Source organism: Pezoporus wallicus, unplaced genomic scaffold (assembly GCF_028554395.1).
Source record: "Pezoporus wallicus isolate ANWC-B61680 ecotype Strahan unplaced genomic scaffold, APGP_CSIRO_Pwel_v1 contig_4055, whole genome shotgun sequence".
In the NCBI taxonomy this organism is placed as follows: domain Eukaryota; kingdom Metazoa; phylum Chordata; class Aves; order Psittaciformes; family Psittacidae; genus Pezoporus; species Pezoporus wallicus.
Window position 1 is genome coordinate 114189 of NW_026642952.1, and position 20619 is coordinate 134807.

At 36.9% G+C, this 20619-nt stretch overlaps 1 protein-coding gene across 7 annotated transcripts in view; it reads right to left on the reverse strand.

The window, feature by feature from the left end:
* The window catches only part of CSNK1G3 (casein kinase 1 gamma 3), a 60262-nt gene extending 40661 nt beyond the window's left edge, over window positions 1-19601 (reverse strand). For 5 of the 7 annotated variants that reach the window (XM_057433299.1, XM_057433295.1, XM_057433297.1 and 2 more), the window contains exons 1-3: window positions 19344-19601; window positions 14651-14691; window positions 6849-6918 (exon numbers count right to left, since the gene is read on the reverse strand). In XM_057433299.1, the coding sequence (XP_057289282.1) occupies window positions 6849-6918; window positions 14651-14691; window positions 19344-19521 (289 nt within the window). In that variant the 5' untranslated portion in view covers window positions 19522-19601. The remainder of the gene's footprint in view (window positions 1-6848; window positions 6919-14650; window positions 14692-19343) is intronic. The other 2 variants (XM_057433300.1, XM_057433298.1) reach the window with 2 other exon arrangements.
* Window positions 19602-20619: the final 1018 nt, after the last annotated feature.

A 20619-nucleotide genomic window follows, 5' to 3' on the forward strand; every position in this document is an offset into this window, starting at 1 on the left:
AAACACAAAAAAGAAAAAACCTTGCTAAACAAACACCAGAGACTGACTGCTTAAGAAACACATAAACACACAGGTTAATGGCAATACCACTTGCACTTAACCTTGTGTTCCAAATCTACCACTGACTTACTTTTGAAACATATATTGACAAAATATCTCTACAAAACAAAACCTGAATTTGTAAAGCTATTAAGCAAGTAAGCAGCTTTTTAATGCGTTCTTGTAATACTAGTTTCCTTTCAGAGTTTCGTCTAAACCAGTCAAGAAGCACACCTATTGATGTGATTTGTGTTCTGTCTTATTGCTCAGATTGTCTATTAAATCAGATCCATAATTGCCAGTAAAATACACAAGTCTCCACCTGCAGAACAAACTGGTTTGTATTCACTGATTTATTTTTAGCTTTAATTTTCAGATGTAGCAATACATTGGACACAACAAAAAAAAAAACAAACCCTAAACTGAACAGATTGAAGATTTGCTGTAACAGTCATCTTTTATGGCACATTTGTACCAGTACCCTGCAAGGACACAGTTCAACAACTTGCCACAAACACAAGTATTCCTACTAAGCCTGCAGAATCTGGCCTGAATCCTCTGAAAGTAACCGACTGCAAAATCCAGCACAGTGCCATATATGACTTGAACTGAAAAAGCATACACAAAACCAAGCTTACAAAAAATGAAAGCAGCATACACAGAAGCCCATACAATCTCCAGAAATTTAGCACTTTATGGCTAATGAAACCATGATGATTCATGGCAATGTAAAACTCGAAACATGGAATAAGATGCCATATAAGAAGTATGACTTCAGCACTGCTAAAATGCCATGCTTGAGGCATATACACAATACTTACACTATAGTTCTTATTTACAAATATAGGAATAAGTTTGCAAAAAACAGAAAACAGCAATGTAACAGTCAGATTTTTCTAGTACAATACATCTAATACAACCGGTTATTTAAATTACTAAAACAGAATTAGTCATACGTTTTTATTGTAAATTTTATTAAATCAAATACACATCTAACATTGTGGTTCGTGAACTGTACAATACAGCCTCCTTCGAAATTACAGCTACCTATTATATTTTATACAAAAAACACTGATTGAGCTCTGAAATCTGTATGTGATGTCACTTTCAAAAATTAATACAAATTTTTGCATTCTGCCAGACCTATGGCCAATGATTATTGTTTCTCAGAAACATTAACATGCACCTATATAAGCTGTATCTGAATTTAAGCATTACCATTCTTACCAGATCCCTTTCACTTACTATAGGGAAAAAAAAGTACTTTAAATATAAATTGAGAAAAATCTTTATATTTCCTTAAGCTAAATGCTAGAAAGCACTGGCATAAAAAGAGAGACTGCCAGCAGCATTTCCTCTAGCTTTTGTTGGAATACACTTAAAAAAAAATTAAATCAAGTTATCATCATCATTCACTTAGAAATAACTATTGTCAGTTTCATATTAATAATTGAGCAGCTTAACTTTCCTGTTAAAGGTGTGTCAGTAGCTGACTTAGCTTTTTCCCCAAACAACTAACCACAAAACCACAGCAGTCACCAGTACAAAGTAACAATGCATGTGAACAGATACCTCTTCAGTCAAGAGATTCATACTTATTTAATAGAGATTAAAAAATACTTCAGCTAACTGCTTATTGTTTATTTTCCTACATAACTCCAGTCAAAGTCGAACAAAAAAAAAAGTAGTATAGCATTACTAAAAAAAAAAATTAAAAAAAAACAGTTTTCCATTTAAAAGAAAATTCTCAGTTACCTATGTAAGAGCATAGCTTAAAAAAACATTCATGTGAAATCACAAAAAAAAAAAAAATTCACTCTGCATTTATACTGACTGACAACATATATGGACAGCTTATGTAGTGAGAGAACTCAGACACACAAATAAGAACTCATAAAACATTATTTACATATGGAAAACTAAGATTACCCTGAACTGAGTTACTTGCTAACTCTGCTAACAGCATTTTGTCTTCAACTTTCATTATTACTGACTGTTAGACACATAATGCAATTGACTTAGAAAATAAATTATATTCTAAAATCTGAAATTCTACTGAATTATTACTGAAGTATATTTAATATACTGAAATATATACTGAAGTATATTTAATTACATATTGGGAGCGTTCAAGTAATTAATATGTTCACACAAGTATCACAATCTTCTTTTCAAACTCACTTCAAACACTGGTAACTTTCCTAATTTTAATCCTACAACAGCAACAAGTGCAAGATGCCAATCCCAAAATATTTCAAAAAATGTAAAATGACATAAGTTATTTTACATTGTTTCTATAAGACCCATGAACAAAAATGATCAGTTGTCACATTAATCTAGCTACAACTTACTTCTAGCACTACAATCAAGCAGAATTGCTGTTAATGTGCTTCCGCATGATATTGTAAAAATCAATCCAGTAAATAAATTACAACCTATCAACTGAAAAAATAATTAAAAAATCATAATACAGTGATGATAATTTTATCTTGGGAAGAGTTAGATCAGAACAGATGCTGACACACTGCAATGAAACTATGCTGTGCTGCATTTTTTTCCACAGGCTGAAGTGGAAGGCAGGGGATGAGCTAGAGATATCTCAATAGCAATCTGAAATCCCACTGGCTTCTCCCACACACAAGTAGCATTTTTAGTGGTTCACAGTGAAAGATTTAAAAATTAAATAAATAAATAAAATCACCTACCACTATCTTAAACACGAGATACCTTCTTCAACACAGAAAACAAGGGAAAAAAACACGAACTATGTTACTTTTATACACAGTCAATACAAAACTGTGTATAATACATCGCATAACAAATCAGAAATTCAAAATATTTCAAACTGACTTGACTAGATTCTCAACAAAACCCACCAATCTGGAGAATCTTAACATGCTCAAAATGCTTTATTACTGAAATAGTGACCTGACTCCACTCTTCTGTAACAGCACTTGACCACCATGCACAAATGTTTTCCATGGCTGCAGCTTCTCAAGATTATGTGCAGACTTGTTCTTATACCAACAGCCTTTACTACTGATATTACCCAAGTATCGGTAACAATTTTTGTATCTTCTAACCCAACAGTAACTACTTCTCTCCCACTAACTAGTATAATTCTGTTGTGTCTAAGGCAGGCCCTCATGACCATAAAATGGAACAACTTATTTTAGATAGCAATGCAGAGTACATTTACCATGCAACTGACAGTACCAAACCACAAAGGAGATTCTCATGTAGAGAATGTAATACGTAGTACTCATTTCACACTAGCCATAACCTTTTAAAATCAACACCTTTCTCCATAGTGTACTAATACATAACTTATACACGCACTGGCTAAGAGTTACCCTGTAACAAGGGTAACCTCTGTAACAAGAAAAATGTCTAGTTAACACTTCCAGTTTTAAAACTGGAAGTCAAACTTCAGCTAAAAAAAGAGGCACAAAAGAAATTAGATAACATTAACAATACTGAACATCTGCCTTCTTTGAAACAATGCAGCAGTTTCAGAAGTCAGATAATCCACAGCTGAACAGATCTTTTGTTTCTTTCAAAAAATTACCTCAAATGAAAAAATAAAATCTGACAATATACACCCCTTGTTGCTATAGACAAGTACTATAGGAACAGCCTGTTCTTAGTAAAACAGCAGCATTTCAGACACAATCTGCACTAAGGCAGGTTAAGCAGCAAGAACTGCCTGCCATTCTTTTGTTCTGCTTTCCAGATGGGCAAGTACAAGTCTTCATTCATGTGTAAAGACTTCCAGACATTAATATTAATGACCTACAGAGTTATTGAGAGATGTTATAAAAATCAGACCATAAAAGTTAAATAGTTCTTAGTCTTCAACAAGAACAATACATAACTTCTTTAATGTCTACACAGACACCTTATTGCAAAAGGCAATTGAACCATACAGCAAATACCTGCCTGTCAAAGAAATAAAGTATTTTAGAAGGTTTCACTAATAAGGTTTTTAAATTTGAAAAATTAAAAAAAAAAACAGACACTGTAAGAATAAGTAAACTTGTAGATGGCAAATACTTCGTAGTAGACAAATGCCTACTTGCTCCATCAAGGGCACTCAAAAGATCAGAGTAAGAACTGAGATGCTCTGTTGAAAACATTTAAAAGGTAAGATAATGTGCGCTCAATAAATTTACTTGCTGTCAGGAAGATATTTTGGAAAAATAACCTTATTTTCTTCTAGAACTATTCATTCACATGTTAATGCCTCTGCCTCCTCCCCATGCCACCCCCAAATAAACTGATATTTCATAGGGGCTAGAGGTATTTCATTCCTTAGGCTTCAGGTTATTTCACACTAAGCATGAACAGTAGCATAAATTGTGGAATTAACAGTTCTTACTTGTGAAAAATGAAGTTTTGCTTCCATGAAATAATGGCTCTGCTTAGAAATTAGTGAAATAAAAGGGGGTACTATCTGCTTTTCACAAGTTGCTTCTGAAACCATTTTTTAATAGTTACTTGCTACTAATACACATGTACGCATATATACATGAGAAGACTAACTGGGAAGGCTATTTAATATAATGAAGTCCACACTTAACTACAAATCTATCAGTCAAACTACAGTAAATCTTGTGTGAATAAACAAAAACAGATAAGGAAAAGACTACTTCACCATGATTAAGAAAGCCTACAAATGTAGATTTCTATAAGCCTAGAAGCTAAGAAGCTAAAAGGCTCCAGACAACTGGAACTGCTAGCACAGTGAGTAATTATTTATCAGAGAAACCTATCTGCTTACAATAACATACTTCAAATTTCTTCCACCATCAATAGCTGTTTTACACCTCATACAATGGACTCTTCTGCCACCTGCACAATGTGCAGGTAAACATTTAGAAGGTATCTGCTGCTCAATAAATTTTCCTTACTTGCTGTCAGGAAGAAATTTCTTTTTCATAAACTTTCTTCAGTTTACTCTCTTACAAAAGTACAACTACTGCCTATAAAGCAACGCTATCTATATGGGCAGATCTGCATTTAGAATCTCCTGTTCTATATAGGAGGTGTTAGCTGCTTCCTGAATTTATCACTTTCCCCTACTATGTCTTTTGCTATTTTATATGGCTACACTTGGTTTTCACAATTGGGTAATGTCCCTAACTCATGGGTTGCTATCTCTCATTAGTTAAATAGTTAAGATCCCTGCTTTACACTTACTGATTATTTCACAATGCTAGTCTAGACTATGCTGACTTCGTACAACTACTTACAAATAACAGACATTATATATCCTGATGACCTTCTCCAATTAGCAAGCATATAAGACTCAGTCGTTCTGCAACTTGACTTTCCATCCGTGAACAGGAATAAACAAAGTTATGTCTTGCAAAGAGTTATCTCTAAAGACTCCCAGCTGCAGAGCATTCCAACTAAATCATCCAAAAAAAAAAAAAAATTCTATACAAATCCAGAGTATGGGAAAGTATGTTTCCCTAAAGAGAAGAGTACAAAATTTTGAAAGCTACCTAGGGAAACACTCTCCAGTCTGTCATCAATTAATATATGATCCTGAATTTTAAGTAAAAAAAGTAAAGGTAGTACTTAAAAAGTATAAAAATTCATTCTAACACTCACTTTCAAGGCAACAAAATGAAAGTGGTACAGACATGCTCATTTTGTATTTCCCAGCTTTCAGAGATGACTTTTCAGCTTAAACAGTATTTTAGTGTAAGTTTAAGCATAACTTTAAAATCAGTGTTAAAAAATCCACTTGCCTTTGATAATAAAAATAGAAGTGTGGATAGAGAAATCAACTATTAGTACTCCATTTTATATAATCAATTTCTACATTAGTAAAAAATGGAAAAAATAACTAACTACATGAACTATGAAAAACTATTCCAGGAATCAAAGGAACACTTTCAAGGAAAGTATGCAAGACTTTTTTTTTTTTCCTAGGATATAACTGGTTTAGGGAAAATTCATACTTACTTTCATAGTTTAAGAAGCTTCATATCCTGCTGATGGCATACAATTTTGTGAAAGGTACAAAAATATGTGAGAAGTTTTAGATATAGCTCACATGTAAAAGCAAAAGGTGATAAAAGGTTTGAGGCAACCATTATAAGAATACTTCTGGGTGTAAAGGCACCAGGGGGAGTGAAATGAGAAATTAAAAACTTACACTGCATTTAAACTTTTTAGAAAAGTATTAAGATGCTTAAAATTAGTAATCAGCAACATATACTGTATGAAAATACTGGAAGTAAATAAAACTGGGACTGAAGGTGTTCAAATATCATAGCACTTTAAACAAAAGTGTGATTAGTAGATTAGCAGTTTGATCATTTACAGTGCTTATTCAAGGAGACCACACTGGGAATATTCTAAGACTGCTTAGTTTTAGGTATACCCATATGCACACACATCCTGTGATATTTAAGACTTATTTAATAAGCCTTAGGATTTCACAGACACACTTTAAAAGAGTAGAACAAAGATACTTACAATATTAGAAAAATATATACATTATCCACTGACTCATGAGGCTTTCTTCTGCTTTAATTGGAACATGTTGCCCAGAGAAGCTGTGGCTGCCCCATCCCTGGCATTGTTCAAGGCCAGGCTGGATGGGGCTTGGAGCAACCTATCTAGTGGAAAGTGTCCCTGCCCATGGCAGAGGGGCTGGAACTAGATGAGCTTTAAGGTTCCTTCCAACCCAAACTGTTCTATGATATTATTAAATAGACTTATGCCCCTAAATCAGAAAACTGTCAAAAACTGATTCTGGATTACATCACAGTAAAATGCATGATACTGCTTTTTACCTCCAGATCCTAGCTGCTTGTAGAATCTGTATTCCAAATGTAGCTGTGGTGCTCTCGACTTCATTGGCTCCTGATTTAAAAACAAAAACAACATTTAAAACAAAGCCTCTCTGCCAAAGCCTGAAAACTAATACAGTTACCTCCTACCAGCCAAACTAACCCTATGGCTTCCAAGTCATATGGAAAGGCTGAACGTTTCTTCCAAAATGACTGGAAATTAAGCAAGTAAAAAACCTAAACCTCAGTCAGGTGAGACTAGAGCATATAGGAATACCTACATCTTGTATTGCTCCACAGGACTGGGGGCCACCATGCAAACCCAATCACAGGCCCACAATGGAACAGTTAAACAATAATCTATCTCTCCAAATCATATGGGTGATGCGTCATGCAGCTTAACAGATGAAAAATACTCTCCATAAATTAAAAGCTAAATCTTAATAAAAAACGAAGTTTTGTTTTAGGACCTTGGGGGGGGGGGAGGGGGGAGGGAACAAATCTTTCCACCAAAGAGTAACAGTTAGCAGAAATCAAGTAGCATTATTGTATGCTGTAAATCCAAACCAACAAAAAATGCGTCAGAATAAGTTTTTAGTTTAAAGCTTTCTTCTCCCCACATAATTTAGGTAAGTTAATGAAATCTTAATTCTGCGTTCTATATACACAGATGTAACAGTCTCACAGAATAAAGTGATTGAGATCAAGCACACTAACAGACAACCAGCCTAAATGAATACTTCTTGAGTATTTCCCTTAGCAGAGTAAAGATATTTATCACAAGATTCTTAAAACAGTTTCCTACATCATCTTTTAGAATATATGCCCGGTTTCTTGCAATATGTAACATCTTCCACTGCATCAGTATAATCCGGACATTAACAGCGTATCATTAAGTTTGAGTAAGGTGCTCATCTTTTTTGTTATACCATCTTCTCTAGAAACCAACAGCTCATTGCCTGGTGTTGTCTTCCACTGGCACATCTAGGCCATAGAAACCATAAGACAATGTGCAATCATGAGAAACTTACTCCTTCTCCTCAACCCGTCTCCTTCCAACATGCAGGTGTTTCAAAATGCACTACTATTACAGCCAAGCAGTACAAGTAGTACAAGTAGTCCCTGGTACTGTACATTTATGCATTTGATTTTGCCAGGATGCCAAAGGTTGTGGCCCAGAAGTAAAGAGGTGTCAATGTAACAGTTTCTAAGATAGATAGATAGAGTAAATAAATAAGTAAATAAAATGCAACATATGCTTTTTGTGCTCCAGTGCATTCATTCTAGCTGAACACTGAAATTCTTTGCAAAAAAGGAGCAAGCACTTTTTAAAACAAAGAGGTGCTGATCCTTCACAAACTGAATTACTAAGGCAAGACTAACTGAGCCACCAAAAGCTTGAAGTTTATAACAACACACTATATTTACCTCCAGGTATTAAAGACAGATATCCCTTAACAAAATGCTTCACTGTAAACATGGGCCTAATCTTTAGTACTCAGCTTTCAGAGGTGTAAGTAAATCCACTATGAAGCATCCTACTGAAACATTTTAACCTACTGCAAAACCACACAAACGTAATTACAAGTTTGCCTTTAGTATTACACAAATCTGTATACCACTCTCTACACAGTCTCTAAATAAAGCCTGCAATTCTGCCTGCTAAGAATAAAATATTTTAGTCCATAAACCTGTCTGCTGCATGTCTGCTGAATATACTAAGACAAGACACTGGCTTATCAGCAGTTTGACTTTATTCAGTTGTATAGTTTTGCCTTCAAGTGATATTACATTAATAACTTAATTGCCACTCAATGTTACAAGATGGTCTCTCTATAAGGGTGAAAAATAGCTTGTAGATATTAAACCTATTTAAATTGAAAAAAAAAATCCTAGTGAAAGGAAGCAGCTTCCAATTTTTGACATACACATCTAAACATTTTCAAATCAATGCTACCTGTTCCAGTCATCAGCAGGAAACAGTTCTGATAAGGCTCCAGAAGGCAAATGTTTTAAAATAGTTAAGTCTACTTGACAAGTGCACACCAGCCAAACGCTGAAGTTAAACCCTGTCTAGCAGAGAGACAACACTTCTACTCCCTCCAGGAATGGTGAAAAAATGTGGTAATGTGTACTTGTAGTCCACTTATTGGCTAAAAGTCTTCTAGAATTACCTTATTTTTGTAAGGAGGCTTAGGTGTCTTCCTTACTGTTGAGTAATTCCAAACATACTAAGGAAATACAACCTTATGTTCAACACAACTTGTGAGAGGGCAAGCACTGTAAGTTCTTCACGTAAAATTCGTTTTGTTCCTGTACAACTGACTTTGCAGTATGCAGGGAACTACTTATAAATGAGAAGACAGATGGATAAGAATAGATCAAGACAAAGGTAAGTTAAATGTAATCTTCCACCATAAGAGTGAAGAATACACCACCATAACTAAACTTTTATGAATAAGTCTAAAAAGCTACTGAAGAATTAGAACAATGGCAAATAATGGATCTTTCCTTTTTATTAGAATTTTAGCATCTAAAAATAAGTTTGGGAACATGTAACTGCTCAAACATCATGTTAATCCCAGAGGACTCAGAAGCCAACTCTTCCTCATACCGAAATAATGTATTTTGTTTACTTAAAAAAACTCTCAAGTCTTCTTACAGAAATAACCAGAAAGAACTGTTCCAGGATTTCTGTAATGTTCTGCACACAACCTCCACTACGCTACTTTTATATTCAAGTCTAATAATTTCAGTTTCTATATTAAAAAAAAAAATAGCTTCTTTTGTCCCAGCAAAACAGCATTTCTCTCTCTTAATGAGGGACTGAGGGTTCTGCTGCCTTCAAAGAACTGATACATAATTTATTAAGCACCAGCTACTTGAGCAGCAAAAACAAGAACTCCTCAGTTCCTCAGAAAGGTTCTTTTGAACCCAGTGTTTATGCTTTTTTTTCTTTTGTAGGATGCATTCAAACAAAAGGGTAAAGACACCTGAAATGAGAAATCTGTTTCAAGTTCATAATGTGTGGCGGTTTTCCGCAGTTATTTTTGTGCCCAATACAAGGAGCAAACTACTATACAGTTTTCAAGATATGCCACTTCCCTGCTGAAGGGCTCTAAGAAAAGAGGCAGTTTACTTACTCTGACCTTAAGGTTAGAAATCAGATCAGTTTAATAAACAGACTTACACTTGATTTAGATTTACTACAGCCTGCAAGAGATGTTCTGAAATGCCATCATTCTAGACTGCACTGATTTTGTTACAACAAAAAAAGGACTAAATAAAAAATAAAACACAAAACAAACAAAAAAAACAAACAAAAAAAACACCACGAAAGCATTCCAGCCTTGGAACTAACCACTATCTTCTTTCCACACCCCCCACTTAGAATTTTAAGGACTAAAATGTTAACAGTTACATAATTAACAAATCAGTGAGTTAAAGATTACAGATTAATGAGCAGTACCTCATGCTTGCTATCTTTCACATTAAGACAGAAAGAAAAAGAGACCTATTTCCAGAAGCAGATCAAGCAGAATTTCTTTATTTAGTATTTCTGTAGTGGCTAAGCATCCTGCAGAGGAGATAAGTCTGGGCTATGTAGAAATTTGTCAAAGGTAAAGGGAAAAAGAATGAGGGAGAGGGAAGAGCTGAATACAGAATAGGAGGTTTAAGTGAAGTAGAGGGTCTTATAATAGAGGAAGCAAATTTAACAATAAATGGAGTGGAGGAAAGGTATAATTCACATATATCAAATCCTTATTGCTGAAGAGCTACCTGATCACAAGAAACCAATTTGTATATTAATAGACCATCAGAAACATACAAACACGACTAGACAGTGCACAGCTGATAAAGTCCAGGTCTTAAGGGTTTCATTCCAGTTCTTTAAAAAGTCTGTTCCAGCCTTTCAAAGCTGAGTATCTGCCCAGACCATAATGAAAGAGCCAGATTAAGATCCTTAAACTGAAACCATTTTACCAGAATAAATATATGCCTTTACATAGAAACTTTATATATTAAAATGCACACATTGTATGACCCTCAGGTCTCACATAAAAAAAAACTGATTCAACAATTTCCTTAAACCAGTAGGTCATGAAGTTGCCATAAGCATCATAAACAGGAACACACAGGTATAATTTGTCCATAGGGGAAATATTAACAGAATGTAAAGTTTAAGTCAAAAGAGTAGTTATAAAACCCACTTACATTTAACATCAGAAGCACACCTGCAAGATGCTGTATAAATGTAATCATTATAACTCATGCTCTTGAGAGAAACCTATACAATCCTCCTGCACTACACTGTTACCATTTATACACAAAACATCTGGCATAGGAAATGTCTTGCTGCTCACAAGAAAACAGTAAGTCGGCAATGGAATACTACCATGATGAATATTATTTTAGGATGCTGCAGGGCAGATATTACCACAGCCATACATGCCAAGGGTAACTCTGCAAGCTAGAATACATACATAATTCAAGTAACCGATTCAAGAGGTCTAAACCTGAACTATAGAGGTATAAAAAAGAGGAAATTAAGAGTGACTCATTTAGAATAACAAATATTGAACATAGGCCTAACTACTCTCAAAGCACAAAGGGAATAAGCCCAGGATTACATTTTAAAAGGGAGAGGACTGTACACCACAAGCAAATGCAACCTACCTACCTGTTAGTAAAAAGTCTTGGCACTGTCTCCAATAGGAGAGAAAAAAAAAAAAACAGCAAAAAAAGCAAAATTCAACTAAATCCTACAATTTGATGCAGCTCCCTTTAACAGACTGAACCTTGTAGAGAAGAAAGATATAAGAAAAAGAAAAAAAAAAAGAGGAGGAAGAACCATATTAAAAGAACCCACTAGTTCTACCTGCTAGCAAATGTATTTTATAACTTACAATGATGATGCAAGCTCCAGTGTTGATTTTGCTCTGTGCCTGGCAAAATCTTGGAGCAGATTCTCCTGGAAGGCATGCTAAGGCACATGAAAATCAACAAGGTGCTTGGTGACAGCCAGCATGGCTTCACTAAGGGGAAATCCTGCCTGACTAATTTGGTGGCCTTCTATGATGGGGCTACAGAACTGATGGACAGGGGTAGAGCAGCTGATGTCATCTAACTGGACTTGCGCAAAGCATTCGACACTGTCCCACATGATATCCTTGTCTCTAAATTGGAGCGACATCAATTTGATGGATGGACCACTCAGTGGATAAAGAACTGGCTGGATGGCCGCACACAAAGAGTTGCGGCCAATGGCTCAATGTCCGGCTGGAGACCAGTAACGAGTGGTGTCCCTAGGGATCGGTGTTGGGACCGGTCTTGTTTAACAACATCTTCGTCGCTGACATGGACAGTGGGATTGAGTGTGCCCTCAGCAAGTTTGCTGATGACACCAAGCTGTGTGGTTCAGTTGATACCCTGGAGGGAGGGAATGCCATCCAGAGTGACCTTGACACACTTGTGAGGTGGGCTGATGCCAACCTCATGAGGTTTAACCATGGCAAATGCAAGGTCCTACACCTGGGTCAGAGCAATCCCAGGCACAGCTACAGATTGGGCAAAGAAGAGATTCAGAGCAGCCCTGCAGAGAAGGACTTGGGAGTGCTGGTCGATGAGAAAATGAACATGAGCCGGCTTCAGTGTGCGCTCGCAGCCCAGAAAGCCAACCGTATCCTGGGCTGCATTAAAAGGAGCGTGACCAGCCGGTCGAAGGAGATGATCCTGCCCCTCTACTCTGCTCTTGTGAGACCTCACCTGGAGTATTGTGTGCAGTTCTGGTGTCCTCAGCATAAAAAGGACATGGAACTGTTGGAACAAGTTCAGAGGAGGGCCACGAGGATGATCAGGGGACAGGAGCACCTCCCGTATGAAGCCAGGCTGAGAAAGTTGGAGCTGTTCAGCCTGGAGAAGAGAAGGCTGCGTGGAGACCTCATAGCAGCCTTCCAGTATCTGAAGGGGGCCTATAGGGATGCTGGGGAGGGACTCTTCATTAGAGACTGTAGTGATAGGACAAGGGGTAACGGGTTAAAACTTAAACAGGGGAAGTTTAGGTTGGATACAAGAAGGAAATTCTTTCCTATTAGGGTGGTGAGGCACTGGAATGGGTTGCCCAGGGAGGTTGTGAATGCTCCATCCCTAGCAGGGTTCAAGGCCAGGTTGGACGAAGCCTTGGGTGATATGATTTAGCGTAAGGTGTCCCTGCCCACTGCAGGGGGGTTGGAACTTGATGATCTTAAGGTCCTTTCCAACCCTAACAACTCTATGATTCTATGATTTTCACTGTGATCCCTTCCATCTGTTGTTTATTGCAAAGACACTACAGCTTTTCATGCCACTAATGTAAGAGGATAACTCAAAAAATTAACTACATATTCAGAGTTCAAGCACTAGTAATAAATTGCAGACATACTTTACTACACTGGTTCTTTAGTGACTTTGAAGTAAATTAGTCAATAATGATGCATCAAGCTTTTTCTACAGTTCTAAGATTGAGTAGTTTGGAAACAAAGTGAAAGCTGAAAAGCATCTTTGAATGTTTAAAGGGGTTGAAATAGTAGCCGAGTTTTTTAATAGTTACATATATAATGAAATGGTTTCGCCAAAACCCACTGACCAAAGTTCTCTTGCTCCACATCAGGAGGTAATTAGTGATTAAATAAAAATCACTACCTTGCAAACTATGCCTGAATGTGCTTTATAGTAAACAGCCTTTACCTGGAAGAATTTTCAGTCCATTTTCAAGTTTTACTAAACATACAGAATAAGTTCAAGATATTTTAAACCAAAAGTAATTTAAATCTGGTGTAACACATACATACACATCCTCAAAACTGCACCCACTGTTTCTCCTTCAAACTCTAAACTTGAATGCCTTGAAATCTGTTAACTACTTTTGAAATAAAAATTGATATTGCTACACTTGCAATATTTACAAATATTTTTCAGGAGTTTGTGGTATGTATTTGTAACACTTTTCAGATTCCCCATCTAAAGCCATGTATTTCTGTTTCCATAGTTTACCTCTCACTTTATGGAACCTGAAATTCACCATACTGTTCTATGCAAAATTTTCTGTTCTATTGCAGCAAAAGGAAATTAATGTGAGACCTAAAAGCCATTCAATAACAGAAAGTAAACAACTGAATTTCACCCTGAAATACATTGGTTACAAAAAAAAAAAAGTCATTTACCAAGACGTTAAAAAGTAACCAGGAGCAAAACATGAAGTAAACTGAGTAGTCTGGATGAAAGCATCGGAATAAAAAGAACAATGACATATTAACAAAGTATTCATATTTACCATGCTTTTAAGTGAAGAAAGCATTTTACACATCATTGCAAATAAAACATGTCTACCAAAACAGATGTACAATTCCAGTGATTACAAATTAAAAATATTTTGGGGCAGGAATAAGGGTATTAAAATAACAGGCAGTCTGCAGAATTTCCAGAGCTTCTCTGTAGTCACCTGAAGTTAGTCAGATTCACGTTAAATTTGGTGTTCCTCTACTTGTTGCATAGAAAAGAAATCTACTAAGATACCTGCTGAGCTCATCCTTGATGCAGCAGTTAATCATCAACTTCACAAATACAGACATAGCTGTGAGAACAGTTTTTATTCAATGTGGACCAAGAATATAATTTCTATCATTAACTGCTTTCATCTAGTCAATTGAAAACATACAAGACTATTAAGGATTTCAATTAAAGAAATCAAACCACTAAATATGAAAGGAAAATTATGATTAGTTTCTTATCTGAAATACTTAAAAAAAATAAAAAAACGAACTTACCATTTTAATTGCCACATATTCATTTGTGTATAGATTTTTTCCTTGAAAAAAAAGAACAAAAAACAAAAATGTGAGACATTGGCTTTCCTTTTCAAGTAAAATGCCACTAAAACCTTGAGAAAGCCTTTGAAATATTTTTGATTGAAGGTGCTAGGTGTCCTGCTAGTGATTTAAAAAAAAAAAATGTGGCTTTATTAGCCAGATACCATACTTTGAAGAGAACTTTATTCTTGAATAGTGTAAAAAGTGGCAGTTTCAGCTATTTCATAAAGTTTGCAAAATTTTTATACACTAGAAGAGTTGAAAATTGGTAAACTACTATAAGTAGAATGTGATATTCTACATTTCCATATTTATTGCTGATAACTGTTTTAACATTTATTTTTAAATTATCATATGGTTTTGGAACACCAGACACTGATTAAAGTTAGAATTAACTAGGATTCTTTTTTTCCCTCAATTCTGGTATTTAATAAGCTTAAAGTTACAACAAACAGGACAAGGGTATTAATGAGTTAAATGCTTATACCATTTGGAAAATGCATCTTCTGATCCTAAAGTGATTCTGTAACTGGATAAGCATATTTCAACAAGCATTACTTCAAATTGTATGCACTGACTAAGTATCACACAAGCTTTACAGGTGCAGAATTAACAAACAGCAGGCAAAGAAAAAAATAAGTTGTCACTTCTAACACTTTTCACAGAATCACAGAATCCTAAGGGTTGGAAGGGACCTCAAAAGATCATCTAGTCCAACCCTCCTGCAAGGGCAGGGTAACCTAGAGTACATCACACAGGAACTTGTCCAGGCGGGCCTTGAATATCTCCAACGTAGGAGACTCCACAACCCCCCTGGGCAACCTGTTCCAGTGATCTGTCACTCTCACAGTAAAGAAATGTTTCCTGATGTTCACATGGAACCTCCTATACTCCAGTTTACACCCACTGCCCCTTGTCCTATCACTGGACATCACTGAAAAAACCTAGCTCCATCATCCTGACACTCACCCTTTACATATTTGTAAACATTGATGAGGTCACCCCTCAGTCTCCTCCAAGCTAAAGAGTCCCAGCTCCCTCAGCCTCTCCTCATAGGAGAGATGTTCCATTCCCTTAATCATCTCTGTAGCTCTGCGCTGGACTCTTTCAAGCAATTCCCTGTCCTTCTTGAACTGAGGGGCCCAGAACTGGACACAATATTCCAGATGCGGCCTCACCAAGGCAGAGTAGAGGGGAAGGAGAACCTCTCTCGACCTACTAACTACACCCTTTCTAATGCACCCTAGGATGCCATTGGCCTTCTTGGCCACAAGGGCACATTGCTGGCTCATGGTCATCCTCCTATTCACCAGGACCCCCAGGTCCCTTTCCCCTTCACTACTGTCCAGCAGGTCAGCCCCCAACCTGTACTGGTACATGGGGTTGTTCTTCCCCAGATGCAGGACTCTACACTTGCCCTTGTTGAATTTCATCAAGTTCCTCTCTGCCCAACTCTCCAGCCTGTCCAGGTCTTGCTGAATGGCAACACAGCCCTCTGGTGTGTCAGCCACTCCTCCCAGTTTAGTATCATCAGCAAACTTGCTGAGGGTACATTTAGTTCCCTCATCCAGGTCGTTGATGAAAATATTAAACAGCACTGGTCCCAGCACCAATCCCTGAGGGACTCCACTAGTCAGAGACCTCCAGCTAGATCCTGCCCCATTGACCACAACTCTCTGCCTTCTTCCTTCCAACCAGTTCTTGATCCACCTCACTACCTGATCATCAAGCCCACACTTCCTTAGCTTATCTATGAGGATGCTGTGGGAGACAGTATCAAATGCCTTACTGAAATCAAGAAAAACCACATCTACTGCTCTACCATCATCCATCCACCTAGTTGCTTGCTCATAGAAGGCTATAGGATTGGTCAAACATGACTTCCCCTTGGTAAAGCCATGTTAGCTGCTCTTAATGACCCCCTCATCCTTGATATGTCTAGAGATGGTGTCAAGAATAAGTTGTTCCATCAACTTTCCAGGGATGGAGGTAAGGCTGACTGGTCTATAATTACCTGGGTCCTCCTTGCCTTATAGACCCGCGTGACATTTGCCATTCCCCAATCCTCAGGCACCTCTTCTGTTTCCCATGACCTACCAAAGATGATGGAGAGTGGCTCAGCAATGACCTCTGCCAGCTCCCTCAGCACCCACAGGTGTATTCCATCCGGACCCATCGATTTATAGATGTCCAGATTACTTAACTGATCCCTAACCCAATCCTCATCTACCAAAGCAAACTCCTCCTTTATCCTGACTCCTTCCGGGGCTATAATTATCTACAGTCTTCAAAGGAGTTCTGTGCATATTATTTTTACTGAGAACCCTTCCTCTTTTCTATGTACTGTTATTCAGATCTGAATATCCCATGTTTAGCTCAGTTTTGTTAAAGAAGACAGGGAAAAGATCTGGACCAAGGCAAAATGGTTCCCTGTGAAGGCAGTTACATTTATAGTCAAAGACTATGATCTCAGCTCTAACACTTCTGAAATACTTTCGCAAAGCTGAAAAAAAAAAGCATTAAAATCAGATGACTGTTAAGGAATCAACTTCACATGCACAAAGTTACCTGAGGGCTCTACAATAATAAACTTAGTATCAGCATAGGCAGCATGCCCTAATCTGACCACTGAAAGCATGGATAATTCCAAGACCTACCCACAGACTCAAGTGGCAATCCAGACATCTTCAGCTATTTCTTATAGTCATTTGAGCTATGTTTTCGATAAAAAGTGTGCTTTGTCTGAAGCACATCTTCACTGCTTTACAACTTTATTCCTCCTTTAAGTTTTTAAGATTCAACCCTAAGATACATGCTCAAAACATATTCCTGTTTGCTGGAGTACATAAAACAAAGCGCTTGTGTACATCTCTGTAGGAAGGATGCCCACTCTAAGTTACTTGCTACAGTAATGTGAATGCAAAAATAAACTTAAATCAGAATCTGTAATACCAATTTTAACTCCTGCTTTCATAAACTTAGATTTAAAACATTTTGCCACACAAGTAACAGTACATATTTGAAATATCTACTATATATGCAAATAAAGCAGACATTAAAAAAAGAAAGGCTGCACTTGTCCTGGTAGCTGATGCAGGACAGTACACTACACTATTAGTTTCCTCCTATTCCTTTTACTTGTTTGTCATACTTTATTTCAGTACTATTAGCCTTTAAGTCTTAACTACTTCAATATTGTATTTAGAATGAAATAGATTATTTCACTGTATCTGCTGCAAGCAAATGAGTTAATCTGATATTGATCTGAAATAGATAGTCAACTCTGCACATGTACATTGTGACCAAGATAACTGACAGGAAAAAATTTAACTTCATTAGTTTACAGTTGCCTTTAGTAGTAAATGTGACATTACTGGTTTAGTCTATGGAGTGGTTTAAAAGAAAAATTATCATTCAAAGCCGGTTTAGAAAAGTTTAGGGAAAGCTGAAGGCAATTTCAGCTTGACTTGTGACCTACAGTGGCACGTAACACTGTAAAGGTCAAAATATATCAATCTTGTTTAACTATTAATAGGAATAACAAGAGTACCTCTTATTGAGACTGTGTTAAATTCACTATTCTCAGTCAGAGCTCCAGCAATGTTATCTTTCACTTCTCTACAGTATTAATAAGCTAAACTTGCTTACATTCTGAGTCAGACTTGATAAGGCCTCCAGAAAGCACTATACTAAAAACACGTTACATTTTATGCAAGCACTATACTAAAAACATTGTCTGAAGGACAATGAGTAGTAGTTCTATCAGAGGCAGAAAAATCAACAAAAACACAACAGCTACACACCCCTCCACCCTACTTTCTAATCCATCTCTCTTTAAAGCTTGAAGCAGTGCACTAACTCAAGACTTCCAGGAATACTGGAATAAATTTATTCCATTAAGTGTCAAGTTACATCTGCTAACACATCCAGAATCCCAGCTCTTGAAAACCCTGGCTAATCATACTAACATATGTGAATTTAAGCCCCCCAAACTAAATATATAGTCTTCCAAAAGCACACGCCCACTATGTAGTCTCTATTTTATCAATCAATGGGGAACTAAATGCCTGAATTACCTATCTCCCAGATTCTCTCTACAGACGGATTCTCAGAACCCCTGTGTAACGGCAGCTCATTCTGCAGACTCACTACAGTGCTGCTGATGGAAAGGAAATCAAGCAATCCATATGCCTGCTGCTATTAAAAACACTGTAGCAGCTCCTACATGACACCTCCAAACCACAGTTCTGTAAGCGAGACCTGCAGGAGGAGGACGTGTTTCACATACACCTAGCTCCGACTACACCTAAACAAACTGCTTCAGGAGCCAGGAAAGGTAGCAAAACACATTAGCCATGAAGTAATTTCCAGCATCTTGAAAATGGCAACTGACTGAATTTAGAATAGCATAGCACGTATTTACAGAAGATTTTTAGTCCCAGAAATTCTACCACTACAGAGATTCTTATGTGATAGAACTTGCCCTTGCCAAGGTCAAGCCAGAAAAGATCTGCAAGGCAAATTTAACCTATCTGAAGCCTGAAAGTAGCTTGAAGAGCTATATGGTGTATTCATGTAGACATTTTCATGCCTGGACTGCATAAAATGGTCTCAAATAATGTAAACTGAAATAAAGAAAAAAGAATCTTACCTAACCGTAGTTCTCCAAAATTACCACATCCAATTTTTTTACCAACTCTGAAGTTTGGGCCAACCATTAACACTCCAGAATTCGAAGAACCAGTTCCACGTGAATTGTGGCCTGATCTCCCACCAGGCCGTGCCATTCGTTCATCTGGCTTGTCCTTGTCTTTCTTTTTATTGTCCATGCCAAGTTTACGGTACTCCACCTTGATTTCTTCTTCCTTTTAAAAATCAGTATAAGCAAAGTCCAGTTGGACAACGTGAGGATTAATGTGAAGTGCCCAGCTGATTACTGGCAGTAAGCAGTCAAAGGCAGCATGCTCATCCCATTCACAAAACTTTGGTAGTATCTGTAGTAAAAACATATCTCCAGAATGCATACCACCAGCAATATTTACTAGTTTTTAGAGGAATTCTGTTAAAAGAAAAACACAGTTGTTCAGTACAGTAAGAATCTTGTACAAATTACACCTCCCTTCAACTAATCATACAATTGAGCTATAACCCATTTGCTTTACCTTCATGAAAAGTATGAAGATCCTTCATGAAAAGCACTATTGTAAGGTTAAAGTCTCTGATCCCTGATGTACAGTCTCCACCTTTCTAGCAAGAGCTACTAGCATAACTGAAGAGAACTAAAAATTCTCAAGGCTTACTGAAACAATTGAAAAAAATGAAATAAAACCACAAAGAAAAACCCCATGATAAAACACAAACCCTACAAAACTACCTCCTGAGTAAGTAAACACACTTAAAATTGACATGTAGACACTCATCACATCTTATGCCAGCTCCACAAAAGAAAGCATTTTATCTCTTGTTCCTCCCCCTGCCCAAGTAGTATCTGTTGATCTAAGGAAATGCTCAAGCTGCACAGTTATTGAAGATACAGAAAGATATTCTAACTTCAAACAATTCCACTATCTTTTCTGAATTTTAATTTTGGAGATGCCCAATTTATGAACTCATGACAAGGACATTTCAGTTCTTTCAGTAACTCCTACAGTCCTTTGCCCCACTTAATTAAGTCATATATTTGCTTCCCCACTCCCCTTGTCCATCATTTGGCATCATTGCCTAGACACTAATTCCAACACAGATTTCAGCAAAAGCATAGTATCAGCTTACTACTTCAATAAAGAATGCCAAGAAATCCCAAGAAAGCTTTTATTTTTGTGTTATCCATAACAATAGTAGATACTGTTTTCTATTTGCCAACAGTGGTTTAAAACCCCCAAATTAAGAAGACAGTTGGCTACTAGATGGGCAAAATTTCAGGGTAA